Source organism: Camelus bactrianus, chromosome 9 (assembly GCF_048773025.1).
Source record: "Camelus bactrianus isolate YW-2024 breed Bactrian camel chromosome 9, ASM4877302v1, whole genome shotgun sequence".
Lineage (NCBI taxonomy): Eukaryota > Metazoa > Chordata > Mammalia > Artiodactyla > Camelidae > Camelus > Camelus bactrianus.
In genome coordinates, this window is record NC_133547.1 from 71037944 (window position 1) to 71054487 (window position 16544).

The 16544-nt window shown below is 49.5% G+C and overlaps 1 protein-coding gene across 4 annotated transcripts in view; it reads right to left on the reverse strand.

The window, feature by feature from the left end:
* The window catches only part of SLC6A2 (solute carrier family 6 member 2), a 40573-nt gene extending 37743 nt beyond the window's left edge, over positions 1-2830 (reverse strand). The window contains exons 1-2 of one of the 4 annotated variants that reach the window (XM_074370722.1): positions 2069-2830; positions 1239-1562 (exon numbers count right to left, since the gene is read on the reverse strand). In XM_074370722.1, the coding sequence (XP_074226823.1) occupies positions 1239-1512 (274 nt within the window). In that variant the 5' untranslated portion in view covers positions 1513-1562; positions 2069-2830. Of the gene's footprint in view, positions 1-1238; positions 1563-1970 lie in introns of all 4 variants that reach the window. The other 3 variants (XM_045523130.2, XM_074370721.1, XM_010963643.3) reach the window with 3 other exon arrangements.
* Between the last annotated feature and the right edge of the window lie 13714 nt (positions 2831-16544).

Consider the following 16544-nt stretch of genomic DNA (forward strand, 5'->3'; position numbering starts at 1 on the left):
TCTGCTAAAAGGACAGAACATCTGCATTTCTTCTCTCCTTGGATCCAAAGGGCCAGGAGCCTTAAACCTGACCAGGACCTTTAAGAAGGGGCAGCAGCCAAACAAGGAAAAGTTTCCCCTCTGGATTGTCTGTTTCCCATGCCTCACCCAAAGCAAATGTCCAGAGTACATACCGAAGCAAATAGGTGGGTCCAGACACTAAGGGACTAGGCCATGAGCTTTCCCTTTACCCAGCCCCAAACCCTCATCCTGCCTCCCTCTGACGCCCTGGAGTCCTGAGCCAGAGCCCTGCCAGGCAGATGGCCCCATGGATAGAGAAAGGTTTCCAGAGTGGGGGCCCCCTTTGCCAACTTCTTCTTCTAGGTCATTTTCCCTGAGTTCCTTACAGGGTACTCCTGAGCTCATCCCAGCAAAAAGGGGTAGTTTGGGCAAAAGCTCTCAGGAAGGAGTTAGGGCTTAGGACCCAGTATCTTGCCCCCTGAGCTGCTTTGCCCAGGACTCTGCCCCGACGGGGCTGTAGTTGATCTCTAGGCTCTCATTCCAGGGCAGGTGGGATTCGGGTCACCCAGCAGAGGGAGGCAGGAGAGAGGCTGGCTCTTGCACTGGAGTCTCCTCCAGGGTGGACTAGGGTCCTGGGGCCAGGACCCCAGGAGGCAGAGGTTTCATCCCAATCAACCAGGCCTCCTGCCTCAAGGACCCAGCCAGCTAGGGTACCTCTGACCCAATCCCACCTAGGCTGTGCGCCCTGGCCCCTCCGGCCAAACAACCACGAACTTGAGAATGGAGTTCTCTCTACCACCGGCTTCTCTTTGCGTGTCTCTGTTCCAGGGTGTCTGTCCCTCAAAGCGCAGGGCCTCCCAAGTGTCTTCAGGGAACTCAAGTCCTCTATCGGAGTGCTGGGGTTAGAGTCACCGTGTGCCTGACTGTCACATCTCATACACTTCTGGCGCCCCTTCAAGAGCTCTCCAGATATACACCTCCTTTCCTGGGGACCATCAAAAGGTCAGGGTTCTTCACCCAACCTGGTGCCCTGGATTCTGTACAAGGTCATGCCTCGATTTCCCTCTTCCACAGGGGACTCCAATCCTTCATCCGTGAGCCCTGTCCTATCCCTTCCTGTGCCCCAGACTTGCCCTTCTGCCTCCTCTTCTCCGATGTATATCCCAGCTCCTCTCCCGGCCACCACTGCGGACCGCTAGCCTCCCAAGTCCAAACCCGCAGCCCATCATGGGGCTCACCGCCGCCGTTCTTGTAGCAGAGATAGGGGAAGCGCCACACGTTGGCCAGGTCTACCGCGAAGCCGACCACCGACAGCAGGAAGTCGATTTTCTTGCCCCAGGTCTCCCGGGGCTGCTCATCGCCGTCGCGGGACGCCAGGAGGCACTGGACGCCGTTGCGCTCTTTCACCACCAAGACTTCCGCAGCTTTGCGCTTTCGCGGGGGCTGCTCTGACCCCGGGCCCGCCCCGCTGTTCTCCGGCTGCACCTGCGGGTTCATCCGCGCCAGAAGCATGGGTGCGGCTGGCGAGGGACGTCAGCTGTACTGGGAGCACGCCGAGTCTGCTGGAATCAAAGAAAAAGATGTGGTCACTGGGCCTTTCTGCCCTGCCTGCGCCTCCTGAGACCTCCCAGGAGCGCCGGGACGCTGTGGTCGGCGCGCTCTGAGCAGACGCAGAGTTCCCAGAAAAGGGCGCACGTCTGTTGGAAAAATTTGGAGGCAGAGGTAGTGGCGCGCCAGACTGGGACAGAACTTAGGTGGAGACAGCCCCGGCCGCGCTGGGGACCCTGCTTGGGACCCTGCAACTCTTCCCTCATTAGCCCGCTCCCGCTCGCCCCAAACGGAGGGGTTTGGACACGCCGAGGCCGAGGTTTCACGAGGCGGTGACCTGGCCCAGGGCAGCAGGCTACCCCTACCCTCAGCTCGGGTCTGCGCCACCTCCAGCAGTCCCAGGAGTCTCCCCGGACACTTACACCCCTGCATTTCAAACTCGCTGGCACCCTAGCTTTGCACATCTCAGCCTGGGTCTCCCTGCACAGCTAGCCCGGTCCCGCGCGCAGGACGCACTCACGTGTCCGGCGGCGACGGGATCCCGGGTGCCGTGCGCCCTGCCTTCCTGCCCCGGACCCGCCTCGCCTCCCCAGGCTGTGGGGCGCGGGCTGGGGCTGGACTCCGCCGCGTGGCGCTCGGGCGCGGCGGAAGGAGCGCAGAAAGCGCGGGGCGGCCGGCGGGGCGCGGGCTGGCTGGTTCTGACCTCGCCGGGCGGAGGCTGGGCTGGTAATGTAGCCTGCGCCCCAGGTAACGCGCCGATTGCATTAACCCAGCGCCGAGCCCGCTTGGTCTGGAGCCTGTTAGCGCTAATGGAGACTGACAGCGCGGCCGGGGATGGGCAGGGGCGGGGGCGCGGCGCGGGATCAGGGGACAGTGGGAGCCCCGCTCCCCGCGACTCGAGGGACCTGGGCGCCCATTCCCTTTCCAGCACGCACTGGGACACCAGACTCAGCTCCCGGGGACACCAGGCTCTGACCTCCCACCACAGGAAGAGAACGAGACTCTCAGAACTGGGACCTCAGTCGCGTTTGAGAGGGGACCGGGAAGGGACCGGGGAGAGCAATGACAGTTCAGTACCAGCTCTATCATCCGCAGCAGGCCACTTAAACTGCCTGGCCAAAGTTTCTCCGTCAACAAAATGGGAATGTTCTGTTCAGTGCTTAGGACGGCAAACTGATGACTGGCGAACCATCGGTGGGTTTTGGTGAGCTGGCTCAAATTAAAAGGTCGCAACCCAGCACTTATTCCGGCATATGTTTGTTACGGGCAAGTCGCAAGGCATTTGAGGTTGTGACCCCTGTTGTATGAGGCTTAAAATTGCTACTCATTCGCTTATTTATTCATTCATGCCCCACTTTGTTCAAGTGTTCTTACATGTGCCTATTATGTGCCAAGCACTGTTCTAGGTTTTGGGATACATTAGTGGGCAACTGACTCAAAAATCCCTGATGTGATGGCATTTACAATCAGGGGGACTCAGGGAAAAACAAGAAACATAACAAATACATTATTATGTGGTATATCAGAATGTGATCTGTACTATGGGGTAAAAGTCAAGCAAGCTGAGGGGATGGGGAGTGCTGTGTGTGGGGAGGGTGCAGCTACAGTTCGACCAGGGAATTTGAGAAGAGACAGTGAAACAGGTAAAGGAAAGAGTCATTTGGACCTGGTATTCATTCATTCATTTACCTATTGGTTAATTTATTCATTCATCAAGCAGAGGCTGATCACCTGCTATATGCCTGATCAGTGCTGGCTAGTGGAGCTATGGAGGTAGTCCTTGCCTTCAAGGAGCTCTCAGTCCAGTGTGTAAAGAGTCCATCACAACCGGTTGTGGTCAGGATTAGTTGTGACCACAGGGGTGTGGAAATTGAGTGTGGCTGAATTAGCAAGTAAGGGGTGGGGTGGTGATCCAAGAGGGCTTAATACAAGTGACAGCACTGAAGTAAGAAAGATAGGTAGGTACACTGACCTTTCTGTTCTTTAAACATTCCAAGCTCAAACCCACCCCAGGACCTTTACACTTGCTGTTTCTGCTGCCTAAGTTGTTCAGGTCTCAGCTCAGTGGTCCTTTTCTGACCGCTCAAATTGAAAGTATACCCTTGCTCTCTCTCACATCACCCTATCACCCTATTTTATTCCTTTCATTACATCACTAATCCAGATTTATCTATGTGTTTATTGTATGTCTCCTCTTGGGTGGCATATAAGCTCCATGAAGGCAGGGACCTTGGCTGTCCTACACACTGCTATATTCCTAACATCTGGAACACACTAGAGCATCAATTATGTTAGGCAAATGAATTAATGGTGGTGCATGGGGTTGTTTAGAGCATCTCCATCAGAGCGGCCAGTATGACAGATGTCGTCTGTGGAGGATGCAGAGAGAAGGGAAAGGGAAGACTAGTGGGGTGGTGGATCTGCCTGGACTTTTGGAGGCTGATGGTTGGAGGCAGAAGATCAAGGAAAGGATTGAGCAGAGGTTTCAGGAGAAAAGCCTGGAACTACACCCATCAAGGATGTTCGTCTCCTCTGACCCGTGCACCATTTTGACAAGCCTGTGAGGAAAGCACGAATGTAATCATCTTTCCATTTTGGGGGTCAAGAAACTGTGGCTCTGAGGTCTCAGAGGTTGGAGGTGACAGAGTTGAAGTGAGAACCCAGGTCTCCCAGCTCCCAGCCCCTGTCTTCTCCACCAGCTTATGGATGGAGGCACTCAGAATCTCTCTAGGAGTCACGTTCCCCTCCTCTCTTCTACCTCATATCCCATCCATCTGGTCCTGAGAATTCCACCTTTAAATGCCCTACAAACTCCCACCATCCCATGGCTGCAGCATCCCCACACAGGGTCCCCACCCATCCATCACCTTTCACTGCAGCAGCCTCCTGGCTGGTCACCCCATGCCCAGTATCTTTCCAGCCACATGATAGTCACCAGCTGCCAGAGCCTTTTCTAAAACTCAAGTCTGATCACCTCACTCTCCTGCCTAAAACTCCTCTAAGAGACAACACGTCAACGTGATTTAATTAACCCTGGATTTGAGGTAATTCAATTTTCTCCTTTATACTTCTCTTCATCTGCCAACTTTTCTTCAATGGGCATTTGATACTTCTGCAATCAGAAAAAAATAACCCATAATTTCTTAAAATCTTCCAACCTTTCTAAGATAATATCTACATACCTTCAACAGTACAGACAAGACTCTGCCTGTCTGTTTACCCACATCTCTTGCTATTCTAATTCTCTCCTCATTGTCCCTGAAATTCCTTTCCTATCTCCAAAATATGCTTTATTCTTCAGCAATGTGAGAGATACTCAACTATTAGTGGTTCCTCGGGGACCTGGTGCCTTTTTACACCTCTAGATTTTTTTTTTTTTACACCTCTAGATTTTTAAATAGCCTTTCCATCTTCCTCTTGTCTACCTGGAGAACTCCTATTCATCCTTTAAAACCTCAGATGTCACCTCCACTGTAAAGCCTTCCCTGATAACCACCTCCCACAACAGAGTAAACGCCTCCTTTATACTGCTTTGTATATTTGTCTAGTACTTTATCTGTGTGACTTCCCCATCAGGGATGAGGACAGTGCCTGATCTATCCTGTTACGCAGCTTGCGCTCCAGAAATATGTACAAAACAGAACTAGGAGAGATCTCAATCGCTGGTTTGGTTTGGTGTCTTTGGTTGGGGTTTTTTAATGTTGGATCCTTACGGAACTAGAACCTGAAACAAAAATTTGAATTCAAGTAGTTTATTTAGGAGGCAATCCTGGAAGCACTGACAGAGAGGTGGGGAGGTAAGAAAGGAAAGGAAACCAGTTGAGGGGACATTAAGGAGCAGTTATGGTTGTGGGCAGCTGGTGTTCAGTCCTGCTGGGAACCTCTTGAAGACAGCATTGATCTTGCCTCAGAGCCGTCCCCCCACCCCCCACTCCCAGGATGCTCCCAGGATGCTAACGTTCCAGCATTTCCAGCCTGCCTGGTGGGCTGAGCAAACTCCCATGAGAGTCCCAGGTACTGGCAGTAGGAAGCTGGTGGGCTGGGTCTGCGTTGGCAGGAAAACTAGGCGTCAAGGGGTGTGGGTGGGGCGCTGGAAGCGTTTGCTACAGGGATGGAGGGAAGCCCTCCCCATGCACATCATGGGTGCCAATCAGCAAATCCTGAGAGTGCCACCTTGTGGTTTCAGAGACTTCTGGAGGACAGCAGTTTGGACACTAGCCTGGGTCTGGGCTGAAGGGGAAGGTGTCTCTCTCCATCTCTGGCCCCAGACTCCCTGCCCTCAGTTCCAAGAGCCATGGGGCCATGTGGCTTCTCTCTGTGCTCTGCATCCTACCCTTCCAGGTGGCCTGAGGGCCAGGCGGCGGAGCATTATCAGAGCTAACGTGATCCCTGGGGAGGCGTCACTTCCACTTACCATGGCACTTGGTGACACAGGCCATGGGCACGAGGCTGGTGCTGTCAGTCCAGCTCTGGTCATCTCCCCAAGGACACCAAGACCCTGACACACAAAGGCTAGTCTGGAGGATATTTGGAATCCAGAAGACTGGGTCCTGGAAGTGTCCGGAGGATACTATCCGAACCTGCAACTCCATTGCCCTGAAGGGGAAACTAAGGCCAGAGAGGAGGAGAGGTTCGCCCATATATTCCTCCTTTCATCCTTCTCTCTCTCCATCCCTCCCTCACTCCTTTTCCCCCTTCTTTCTCTTTTCCATTTATTTGTGTGTGTGTGTGTGTGTGTGTGTGTGGTTTTTTATTTTTTTCTTTCTTTCTATCAGGGCCTTGGACCTCTGTCCTTGCCATGACCTGTCCTGGGTCGTCGGTCACTGGTATAGGTTACACTGCATTTACAGATAACAAAAAGTGCCCTCAATAAAAGACTCCTATGATTTGTTTCTGGGCTCTTCATTCTGCTCCATTGGTCTGTTTTCTGTGTCCAAGCAAGACCACGTTGTCGGAATGAACACTGCTTTCCAGGTACGAGCTTTCAGTCATAAGATGACTCAGTTCTGGGGATGTAAAATATAGCATGGTGACTACAGCCAGCAACAAACACTCTATCGTATGTTTGAAATTTGCAGAGAGTAGATCTTCTCTGTGTCACCACACACACAAAAGGTAACCATGTTGGGTGATGGATGTGTTAATTAACTTAATTATGGTAACCACAGCACAGCGTATCTGTATATCAAATTATAACATCATACACTTTAAATATACACAATTTTTTGGTAAATTATACCCCAATAAAGCTGGAAAAACAAACAACATTGCCTAATAGTAATTATTCCTATTGAATGGGGCAAGACTCTCCAGCTCTTTTTCTCTGGAATTGTCTTGGCAATGCTCTTCCCTACAAATTTCAGAATCAGCCTACTGAGTTCCATGAAAAATCCCATTGGAATTTCACCTGTGATTACATTGAATCTATAGATCAATTTGGGGAGAATTGACTTTTTTTTTTTAATGGTATTCAGCCTTCTTATCCAAGAAAACAGGACTTTTCTGTTGTGTATCTTTAATGTACACAGTATTTAAAATGGAGTTTTAGGGGACTTGCAGATCCTTGCACAGACTCCATCTCCAAATCCCTGATATCACTGCCCACTAGTGTCTGTGCTCTTTTCTTTTTCCCAGTGGTGTCACCAGTACTACACATGGACCCAAATGATTCTTTCAGCTACTTTCCCTCCCACTTCCCACGTGTCTCTCTGGCCATCTGATATCTATTCCTAGAAAACTTACCAAGTTAAGCTTTCTCTGCGGACTGAAGAGGCAGAATGGCTAAAAGCATGAATTTAGGAGCCATATTGTATGAATTTGAATCCTGGCTCCAGACTTACTATCTGTGAAATCTTGGCCAAGTTCCGCTACTCCTCCCGTGTCTCAGTTTCCTCATCTGTAAAATGGGTAAAATGGTGATAAGAAATAGGACTTACCCCATCCCATAGCTTGTTGAGAGGATTAAATGAATAAATACATGTAAAGCACTTATAACAGTGGTACAGCATACATGTTACTTCTTGCTATTGTTTCAAAAAGTTTAATATCTCCATGTCTGTGGGAGGCAGGGATCTTCGGAATTTTTAGCTAGGTTTATCTGACTTCAAATATAGATTTGTATAACAACTATGAGTGTGGAATTGGAGTTTTTAAAAAGCTGGATGGGTTCAAAACCTTATTTCACCATTTACCTGCTGGGTGACTTTGGTTTCTGAGCCTCAGTTTTCCCACCTGTAAATTGGGTATAACACACCTGTTAAATTAGACCATCAATGGGAAAGACTTGGATGATACTCATAGGAAGGGATTCCTTTGTCAAGGCTTCATGTTGTCAGTTGCATTCACATCCTTGAAGGTCATCTGTTTCTTGCTAGAGTTCTGTTGCCTCTTTTCCTCTTTTCCAGCTCCTGCTAATCTAGCAGATTGTTCAAAGTGCAGATTCCTGGGTCTGGCCCCAGAAATTTAGAGTCAGTGGATCTGCAGTGGGGACCAAGAATCTGAATGTATATGGCATGTTTAATGCCTTTTAAAATATGTATATAAATAATTCCAGTATTATATGACTCATAACCATGGTCCCAGGTTGAGAATGGCTGAAGTGATTTCCACTGTCATTGCCCCACCTGAGAGCCTTCTTTCCCTATCACTTGGGGCTTCTTCCTTTTGCTCTGGATACACTTAGCAAAAAACACACAGCCACTTCCTGGCTGAGCTGTCTTCTCCCTGGGAGGGGTGAACGGGTGCCCTCTAGGGCACAGAAGGGAGAAAAGCCGCTTCCTGCTCATTGTCTAAGGGACCGTTGCAGAGTTACCAGGAGCAGCAGTAAGGTAACTTAGCAGAGCAGATATGTGGGATGGGCAAGGGGACGGAGGTGGGGACTGCATCCTCATCAAGCTGATCTCCATGAGGCCACAACATGGGGTTGTCCACAATGAAGCCAAGGGCTGTGGGATCTGCCCCCAGTCTGGGCTGGTCCTGCTCTGCCCTTGTGCCCAGGAACCTGCATTTAATAAGCCACTTAGTGATGGCAGCGCAGGCGAGACCACACACAGAGAACACCTGCCCAAAGCACATCCTTACAAAGCCTGCCTCTTCCTAGGACTGTACCCTTGACCCCCAAGATGAAAGCTGAGTAGTTCTAGGGCAGAGTCAGGGGAACTATGGAGCAAGGCTCAGGGTAGTGATTTTCTGTCCTTCTTTATGGTAAACACTGTTACCAAGTCCAAACTCTGCTCACTGCAGGACAGGCCAATAAGAGGTGTTGGAGCAAGGAATGCCAGCTGTCCACGTAGGTCAGGTCATGGTGTTCCTGTAAACGTCCAACAAGGCAAATGTTATTCTCTGTTCTGTAACTTTTTTGTCTCTATACCAATGGGAAAGTGTTATACTCTTAAAGGTCAGAACCTTCAGAATGGGCTATCCTGTATATTTCAGGCTATCTACAACATTCTTTTATAAAAGGTGCAGAACCAGTATGACTGCTCATAGGAAACAGAGCACAGGGTTAGAGCTAAAGGAACAGATCTAATATGGAGTCAGACTTGTTCTTCCCTAGAACAACACCATCACCCTCCCCTCTTAGTTTCTCAGGAGATCCCTGCCCCTTGGCCTCCTTTCCTTTCACAGGCGGGCATAGTGGCACTCAACTTTCATACCAACTACTTGGAGCATCATATCCTGGCTCTGTGGTTTATTAGCTGTGTCCACCTGGGCTGCTCTGTGCCTCGGTTTTCTCTTCTGTACAATGGGGGTCATCATAGCACTTCTCTCATAGGGTAGCTGTAAAGCTTAAATGCATCATGGTTGTGAAACTCTTCATGTTGGGCACGTACTAAATAGACAATAGGTATTTACTGTACTTTGGCAGTCTTCCTAGTCATTAAGCATCTATTGGTTCTAGGTACTATGCTAAGTATTATTTCATATAATACTCACAATTATTATTCCTATTTTACAGATTAAAGAATTAATGGTGAACATGGTTAAATGCCTTGCCTAGGGTCACATGGGTAGGATGGGACAGAAGGTGGGATTTGAACAGATCTAGGCTGGTTCTAGGGTACATGCTCTTAACCACTGTTCCATCCTGGTAGCTCAGGACCAAAGCCCAGAAACACACCCTGCTGGAAGTCAGACCCCAGCTCACCAGGGCACAGGAGGGGGCTTAAAGGGCTGTGTTGGGGATGGAAGAGGCCGCCCTCCCAAGCGTGAGTGCCCAGCTCCCAGAGGCTTCTAGACTGAGCCCCCGAAACATGAGAACAAATCACACAGTGGGGATTGCTTGCCTGACAGTCTCCCAGGCACTCGTGAGGCTGGGGGAGGGAGGGGGTCATGGGAGTAAGCGGGCTCTAATCATTTCACTAATAACCCCTCCTTTTTTTCCTCCCTGTTCCCCAACCCACTTAGAAGCCAGGATGTCTAGAGCTTAGAGGGACCTCGCTGCCTCTTTCTGAAATAGGGCGACACAGTGGGTTATGAGATGCTGACAGTTTAGGGTCACACAGGCATTGCTTTATGTGACTTTGAGTCATAGAAAAAGAAAGTCCAACCCCCAGCCATGTCCTTTTAACCCTGACTATTGAAGGAGTGCCTCACTCACTCACTGATCCCCATTTCAACAGAGGGAAGCCAGGCTCGGGGTCAGAGCCTTCTAGCCCAGGGTCAAAAAGTACAATTGAATAACAGTGTTTTCTTCTCCTTGCATATGTATTGTTAAGCTTACCATCTATTTATAGCATGTGGTAGTGGTTTTTGATTTCTGATAGTGATATAAAGTTTCTATCATTATTTACTAGTCTAACTTAATGATTTTAAACTTATCTCAGGCTTACATAATAATATAGACAATTTTATAAGAAACAACTAGCTAGCTTAAGAAACAAAAACGTTAGAAATATGGTTGAAATCCCTGTGTATCTCTCCCCAGTTATATTCCTCTCCCTCCCACCTCCCCTGACTGGACAGCATCTTTATATAATGTTGATTATTGCCAAGCACTTATCTATGCTTTCACTAGATGGATGACAGGTAGAGGGAGAGACGGATAGATGGAAGGATAAAGACAGAGACAGACATAGGGATAAATAACTAGAATTACATGTGTGTGTTCCTAAAATCATCTTATATATAAGCATGTGTGTCTATGAGGCTTAACACACAAGGAAAAAGTACAGAAACGTGTAATAATTGTAAGTGCACTTTTTACGTAGTAAATACACCCATATTTACACAACTCAGGCTATCAAAAAAGTGATCAGAACCCCAGCATTTCCCCTTGTACCCGTCTCCCAGCCAACATCTCCTCCCTGCTCCTGAGGTAACACTATCTTGCCCTCTAAGGGCATAGATTAGTTTTGTCTGTCTAAACAATAGAAAGCATTGTCTTGCACATGTTTAAAGTTTATACAAATGGCATCACTCTGCATGAATCTTTCTGCAAATGTTCTTGAGATTTTTCCATGTTGATACTTGAGCTTCCTTTTGAAAACAAATGTATTTAGTTTAGAAGAGTGAGTTGATTTAAAGGAAACCATCAAGTGCACACTAGGACAAGTTGGACACGGACTGCCAGAGAAACTCCACTGCCATCCCCCTTTAGAGTTGTGAAAACTGAGGCCCCAGAGAGTAAAAGCCATACCTCTGGGTCACTTTGCAAATTCCTGGCACAGCTGGGATGAGGGCCCCAGCCCGAAATGGCCAAGGCCAGAGATCTTTTCTACTATGTCATGTTGGCAAGAAATGTTTCTCTCCACCCCACCCACAGCAACAGATGTCAACGCTATTTCCTAGCCAGGGTTAGTTCTTAACCTTGAACCACACAAAGTAAACTGTTTTTTCGAGTTGATTGTTTCAGAATTAAGCCCGGGAGTGGGGCGGTGTGGTGCTGAGGGGAACAAGACAGCGGTCCAGCCTTCAAAGTTATGACAAGCCTTCCACTTGGCAGCCCACCTTGGTGACCTATATTTTAATACGGGCTATTAGATTATTGCTAATGAGACATCTTAGGGATAAAAGAATTATGCTCGCTGCCGGGCTGTGGTAAAAGTACAATTGAATTAAGGGCTGAAATCGTTTAGGACTCTGCTAGACAACCTGTCCCCCAGGCTGGGCCTGAATGGAGATATTAAGCTTTGGAAATTACACAGGGAAAATAAGTATAATTGATCTAAGGGAACTTCACTCGTCTAAATTAAATAATGTGATTGTTACAGGCAGAAAGGATCGGGAGGAGGAGCCGGACAGAAAAGGCTGGCTATCTGCAAACAAAGTTAAAAGTCAAAGCCTTGGGGAATTGACTTTCCCCTAATGAGCCGAGCACCCTCCTGTTGGCTCTGAGAGTCGTCGGGCACCAGTGGGAAATGGACCCAGTCTGAGCATCACAGAATCTGTGATGTGGCAGGGACCCCCGACCTTCCTCTTCATCATCCCCGATCTGGTACCTGAGCACTTCTGGCTCCCAGTGTGGGCACTCATGCCCACTGCAGCTCCCCCAGGCAGGCTGTCCAGCATCCGTACTCTTGGTTAGAAGAGATTTCCCTGCTGGTGGCCAGTTAGAAGCTTTAGCGTAGCACGGGTCCACCCACATAAGTCCTGCCCGTTGGAACGCCAAAGGTCCGTGCAATGCCACTTCCCCAGAACAAGATCCCACCGCCTCCTGAGCCACCCTCCATCGCTGCTCAGTTGTGTGCGCAGGGCCCACCTGAGGCCAGGTCTTGAGTAGACAGACTGCATTTGCACAACTGTGAAGCCCAGGCCCTGTCTCTAAGGAACTCACGGGCTGAAGGAGGGAAGTTATGTTCCTCGCTCTGACCTAAATGTTTGCATTCCACCAGCTCTGTCATTGATTCTAGGTTATTTGGGGGCAAGGCTAGTCCTAATGCTGTTTATACAATGGCAGATGCCTCCAGCCCAAGCCAGCCAGGCAGGGCAGGTCCTGTGCATCTGTGAGGGCGGAGACGCCTCACATCCTCCATCTACCCCATCCATCCCGCGCGCCCCACCGGCAGCCCCCTTCACCTCCCAGCTCCTGTCTATCATACCCCTAGGCCACATAGCTGGTTATTTGGAAGGTGAGACTGGAGTCTCCCCATCCCTAAATATTGCTGCTTCTAATGCCTTAAAGCCCAGAGTTAATCCTGTTGTTTTAACTATTACCCTCTTCAGGCTAAAAACCAACTAGACTGTGTAGGTACAAGTGACTTCCTCCCTTTATCCTTTCTCTTTTTCTTCTCTGTCTCCCTCTCTCCCTCCCCTACCCCCGTTTCCTTCTTTCCCACAAGAGTTTTCTGAGCAACTATTACGTATCAGGAACAGTTCTATGAGCCAGACTGTAACAGTAAAGACAGATGAGGTCTCTGCGTAAACTCAAGCAGGGAGAAGTCTAGAAACAAATAAACAGGCAAATAAATCAGCTGTCACAAGATACTGACAAAGTCTTGCAGACAATACCAGAGCAGTGGGTTAACTTAGAAAGCCTGGGAAGGGCCGGGAGTTGGGTGCTCAGGGAAGCCCTCTCCAAGGCCTCCCCAGCTGAGAGACCAAAAGATGAGAAGGACCCAGGTCGGCAGAGGACAGGGAGGGGTGACTCGGGCAGATAAAGCACTGGTGTGGGTTGGAGGCAGCGGAACAGCAAGACAAGATGGGCATGACCCCCAGCTGTGAGTAAGGACAGAGGGCGGGGGAGGAAGTGAGAGGTGGGCGGTGACCTGATTTTAAGCTGCCTCTTGGCTGCTCTGAACAGGACGGTGTTACCCCAATGCGATGAGAAAGCCATCGAGGGCTTTATACAGTGAGCAGCACTTTCCAGCTTGTATTTAAAGGGTCTGTCCAGCCCTATGTTCAGAGAGGCAGGCAGGGGTGGAGCAGAGACCTGGCAGGAGTCCTGGAGTCACCGGGAGAGAAGAGGGGGCGGTGAGGAAGGAGGGTTGAGGCAGAAGGAGGAGGATGGGCAGGAGCTAACGGTGGTTGTAGTGATGAGTTTAAATTGCACCCCAAAAACCAGTCTGGGGACACTTTCTGTTCCTGAAAAAAGCGAAAGAAATACTGAGAGAGCAAATGGACGTGCTGTGTCTAGATCCTTACACATGGGACTGCCCTGCCCAGTCCTGCTGGCAACTCATCTTCAGACCTTTCTCTCTCTTTCAAAGTGGGACAACCGGGCTGCCTCTCCCTGGACCCCACCCAGGGATGGGCCTGCTCCCTGGACGGGTCTGTGAACGGGGCAGAGCACGGAGTCTGACGGTTCTAAAGTACATCCCCAAACCTCACCCTGTCAACAAAGAGGTGACTGTTAGTGTGTGGTTGGGAGATGTCTCTATTCCGCAAAAGCCAGCTACTGAGTTGGAGAGACGCCCATGTTAATCTCCAGAGATGATGTTTCTGAAAGCAGAAGCAGGAGCTCTAACGTTTGTGGTAGGAGCTCCTTTTTCTATTAATTGAGGGGAGAAAATGAATTGGCTCTTGCTGACCTCCATCTTCCCTGTCACGCTTGGCACAGGCTCCACCCTTTGGGCCTCAGCTTTCCATTCTGAATAATGGGTGGAGCGATTCCCAACGTTCGCTTCTCTTCTGACCTTCTATGTCCTTACGAAGAGAGAGTGATGAAATAGTGGGTTGATGGGCACTATAACTGGGGGTGAAGGAGATTGCTTTGAGCAAATGGTGAGCCCCCTGGCTGTCTAATTGTGTCCTGCGTGGGGTGGGGCAATGCTATTGGCTAGGAAGGAATCCAATGGGAGGGGAGGGCCAGGGGCAGGATGGTCTGGCTGCTGCAAAGGACTCAACTATATAGTGTGTAATTAAATTTTCCTGACTTCCCTATTTGTTTTGGTCACCTGGGGTCTTTGCAGAGCCTTCATTTCTTTCCAACTGCCTGATTTTCTTATTCCCTTTTCTTTTTTTCCTGTTACCTTCAGACTTTGAAATTATCTCAGTGACTCAGCCAGTTGACTTCTTATTAATTCCAGGCTCCCATGTCCTATCTGCCCATTTTCCTTCCTATTTCTCAGAAGCCTGGCTTGTACTTGAACTCTTCCTGGCAGCCACCAATTAAGGCACTATCAGCGACTCCCTGTTCCCTTCGCCTCCAAAGTCCTGTGGTCCTGGGTCACCTTCTACTCATCATAGTTCCTCGCTGGGAGTTCTAAGCCCCATTTCTAGAGTGGAAAGAGAATTAGAAGTTTCTGCATATTTTCTAAAACAAAACAAAACCCCAAACAAATAAAACAAGACCCCAAATTAAAGAGGTCAGTTGAACATCACAACTGTGACAAATAAGATAAATCACAAAACTTCTAGGAGGGAAGAGACTCCAGAGTTTGTCCAAAGCGGTGCTTCTCTCCACCATGTCGTCCCCAGACAGTGGCCACTGAACATGTGCTTGGATGCCTCCCACGACAGAAGGCTTACTTCTTCCAAAGGGAGCCAACTCCACTTTTAGACCTCTCAGATTGTTAGGGAGCTGTCTCCCTAGAGCTTCCTCCCGCCGGCCGTGGGTTTAGCCCCTGGTTCCACGTGGAAGAAGCGAATTCCTTCCGTCTGTAACAACCCCACAGATATTTGAGGACAGGGATAACTGCTCCCTCTCCCACCTCGTCACCACTCCTACCCACCTTGGGTTTTCTCACCTCTGGGCCAGGCATCCAGCCCCCATGCCTTTAAGTGTGTCTTAAGAGACAGATTCCAAATCATAGCTCCTGGAATTGCCTTTGGAATTCAGCAGCCGCCAGGGACATCAATGCTAATTGCTTAAGAAGCCACAGGGACACATTTCGTCCTCTCCCCAGCCCTTGACTTTCTCATGTTTACTTGATCTTTCCAGCATGGACCCCGCCTGCATCTGGGGCCTCCACACTTAAGGGGCCCAGCATGACCTGGGGTGTAACATGGAGTATAAGCCTCCTGAAGGCCAAGACCAGATCTTGTTTATCTTACACCCCGGCTGCTAATACAGTGCCGGCACCAACCACTTTGTTGAGAGACTGGCTTGGCGTTTGGGCCCGACTGGGCGTTCTGAACAGGCAGGAGGGATGGGGAGGGAGCCATGTGCTGCCAGGCTCGTCTGAGTGTGAATTAGCCAGGCGCCCTGAGACAATCCGGTCGCTTGTTTCTCAGGGGGAGGCCTGGCAATGCAGAGGGCCGCCGCTGCAGCTTGTTCAGCACCATCTTTGGAAATAGTACATTTACCAAAAGGGACTATGAATTTCCTAGGGCTGCTGGCACAAAGTGCCACAAACTGGTGGCTTTAAACAAGTTACTGTCTCGCAGTTCTGCAGGCTGGAAGTCTCAAATCGAGGTGTCAGCAGGGTCTTGCTCCCTCTGAAGGCTCTAGCAAAGAATCTCCTTGTCTTTTTCAGTATCTAATATTTGAAGGCGATCCCTGAGGTTCCTTGGCTTGGAGCTGCATAGCTCCAGTCTCTGCCTTCCACATCACATGGTTGTCTTCTCCCTGTGTGTGTCTGCGTCCATGTTTTTCTCTTTCTATAAGGACACAAGTCATATCGGATGGGCCCTCACCCTAATGACTTCATCTTAAATTAACTAATTACATCCCAAAGACCTTTTTTTCCAAATAACTTCACATTCTGAGCACTTGGGGTTAGGACTTCAACATCTCTTCTTTAGGGGGACACAATTCAAGCCACATCAAGTACCAAGATCTCTTTTACTCTTAGCCATTGCTGTCTCCAAGCTGATGGCCAAAGGATGACCTCAATGGCAAAGTAATTGAAAGGTTGCCGTGAATGACCCAAGACTAACAGTGCCGTTCAGCCGACTCTGGTCCACCCCCAGAGGTCCAAGAAGGGGCAGATGTGGGTGGTGTCTGCAGTATTTCCTAATCTCATTTAATCTGTATGATGCTACTCTGGCCAGGATGTCCGCACATGCCCTGTGCTAGGCGACACACCAGCCTATCTGTCAGTACATGGTTGGGTTCTAAAGCTCAGGACCCTGAGGGTTGTCATTTACCTTTTCTTTCCTAAAGAAGAGTAAATATT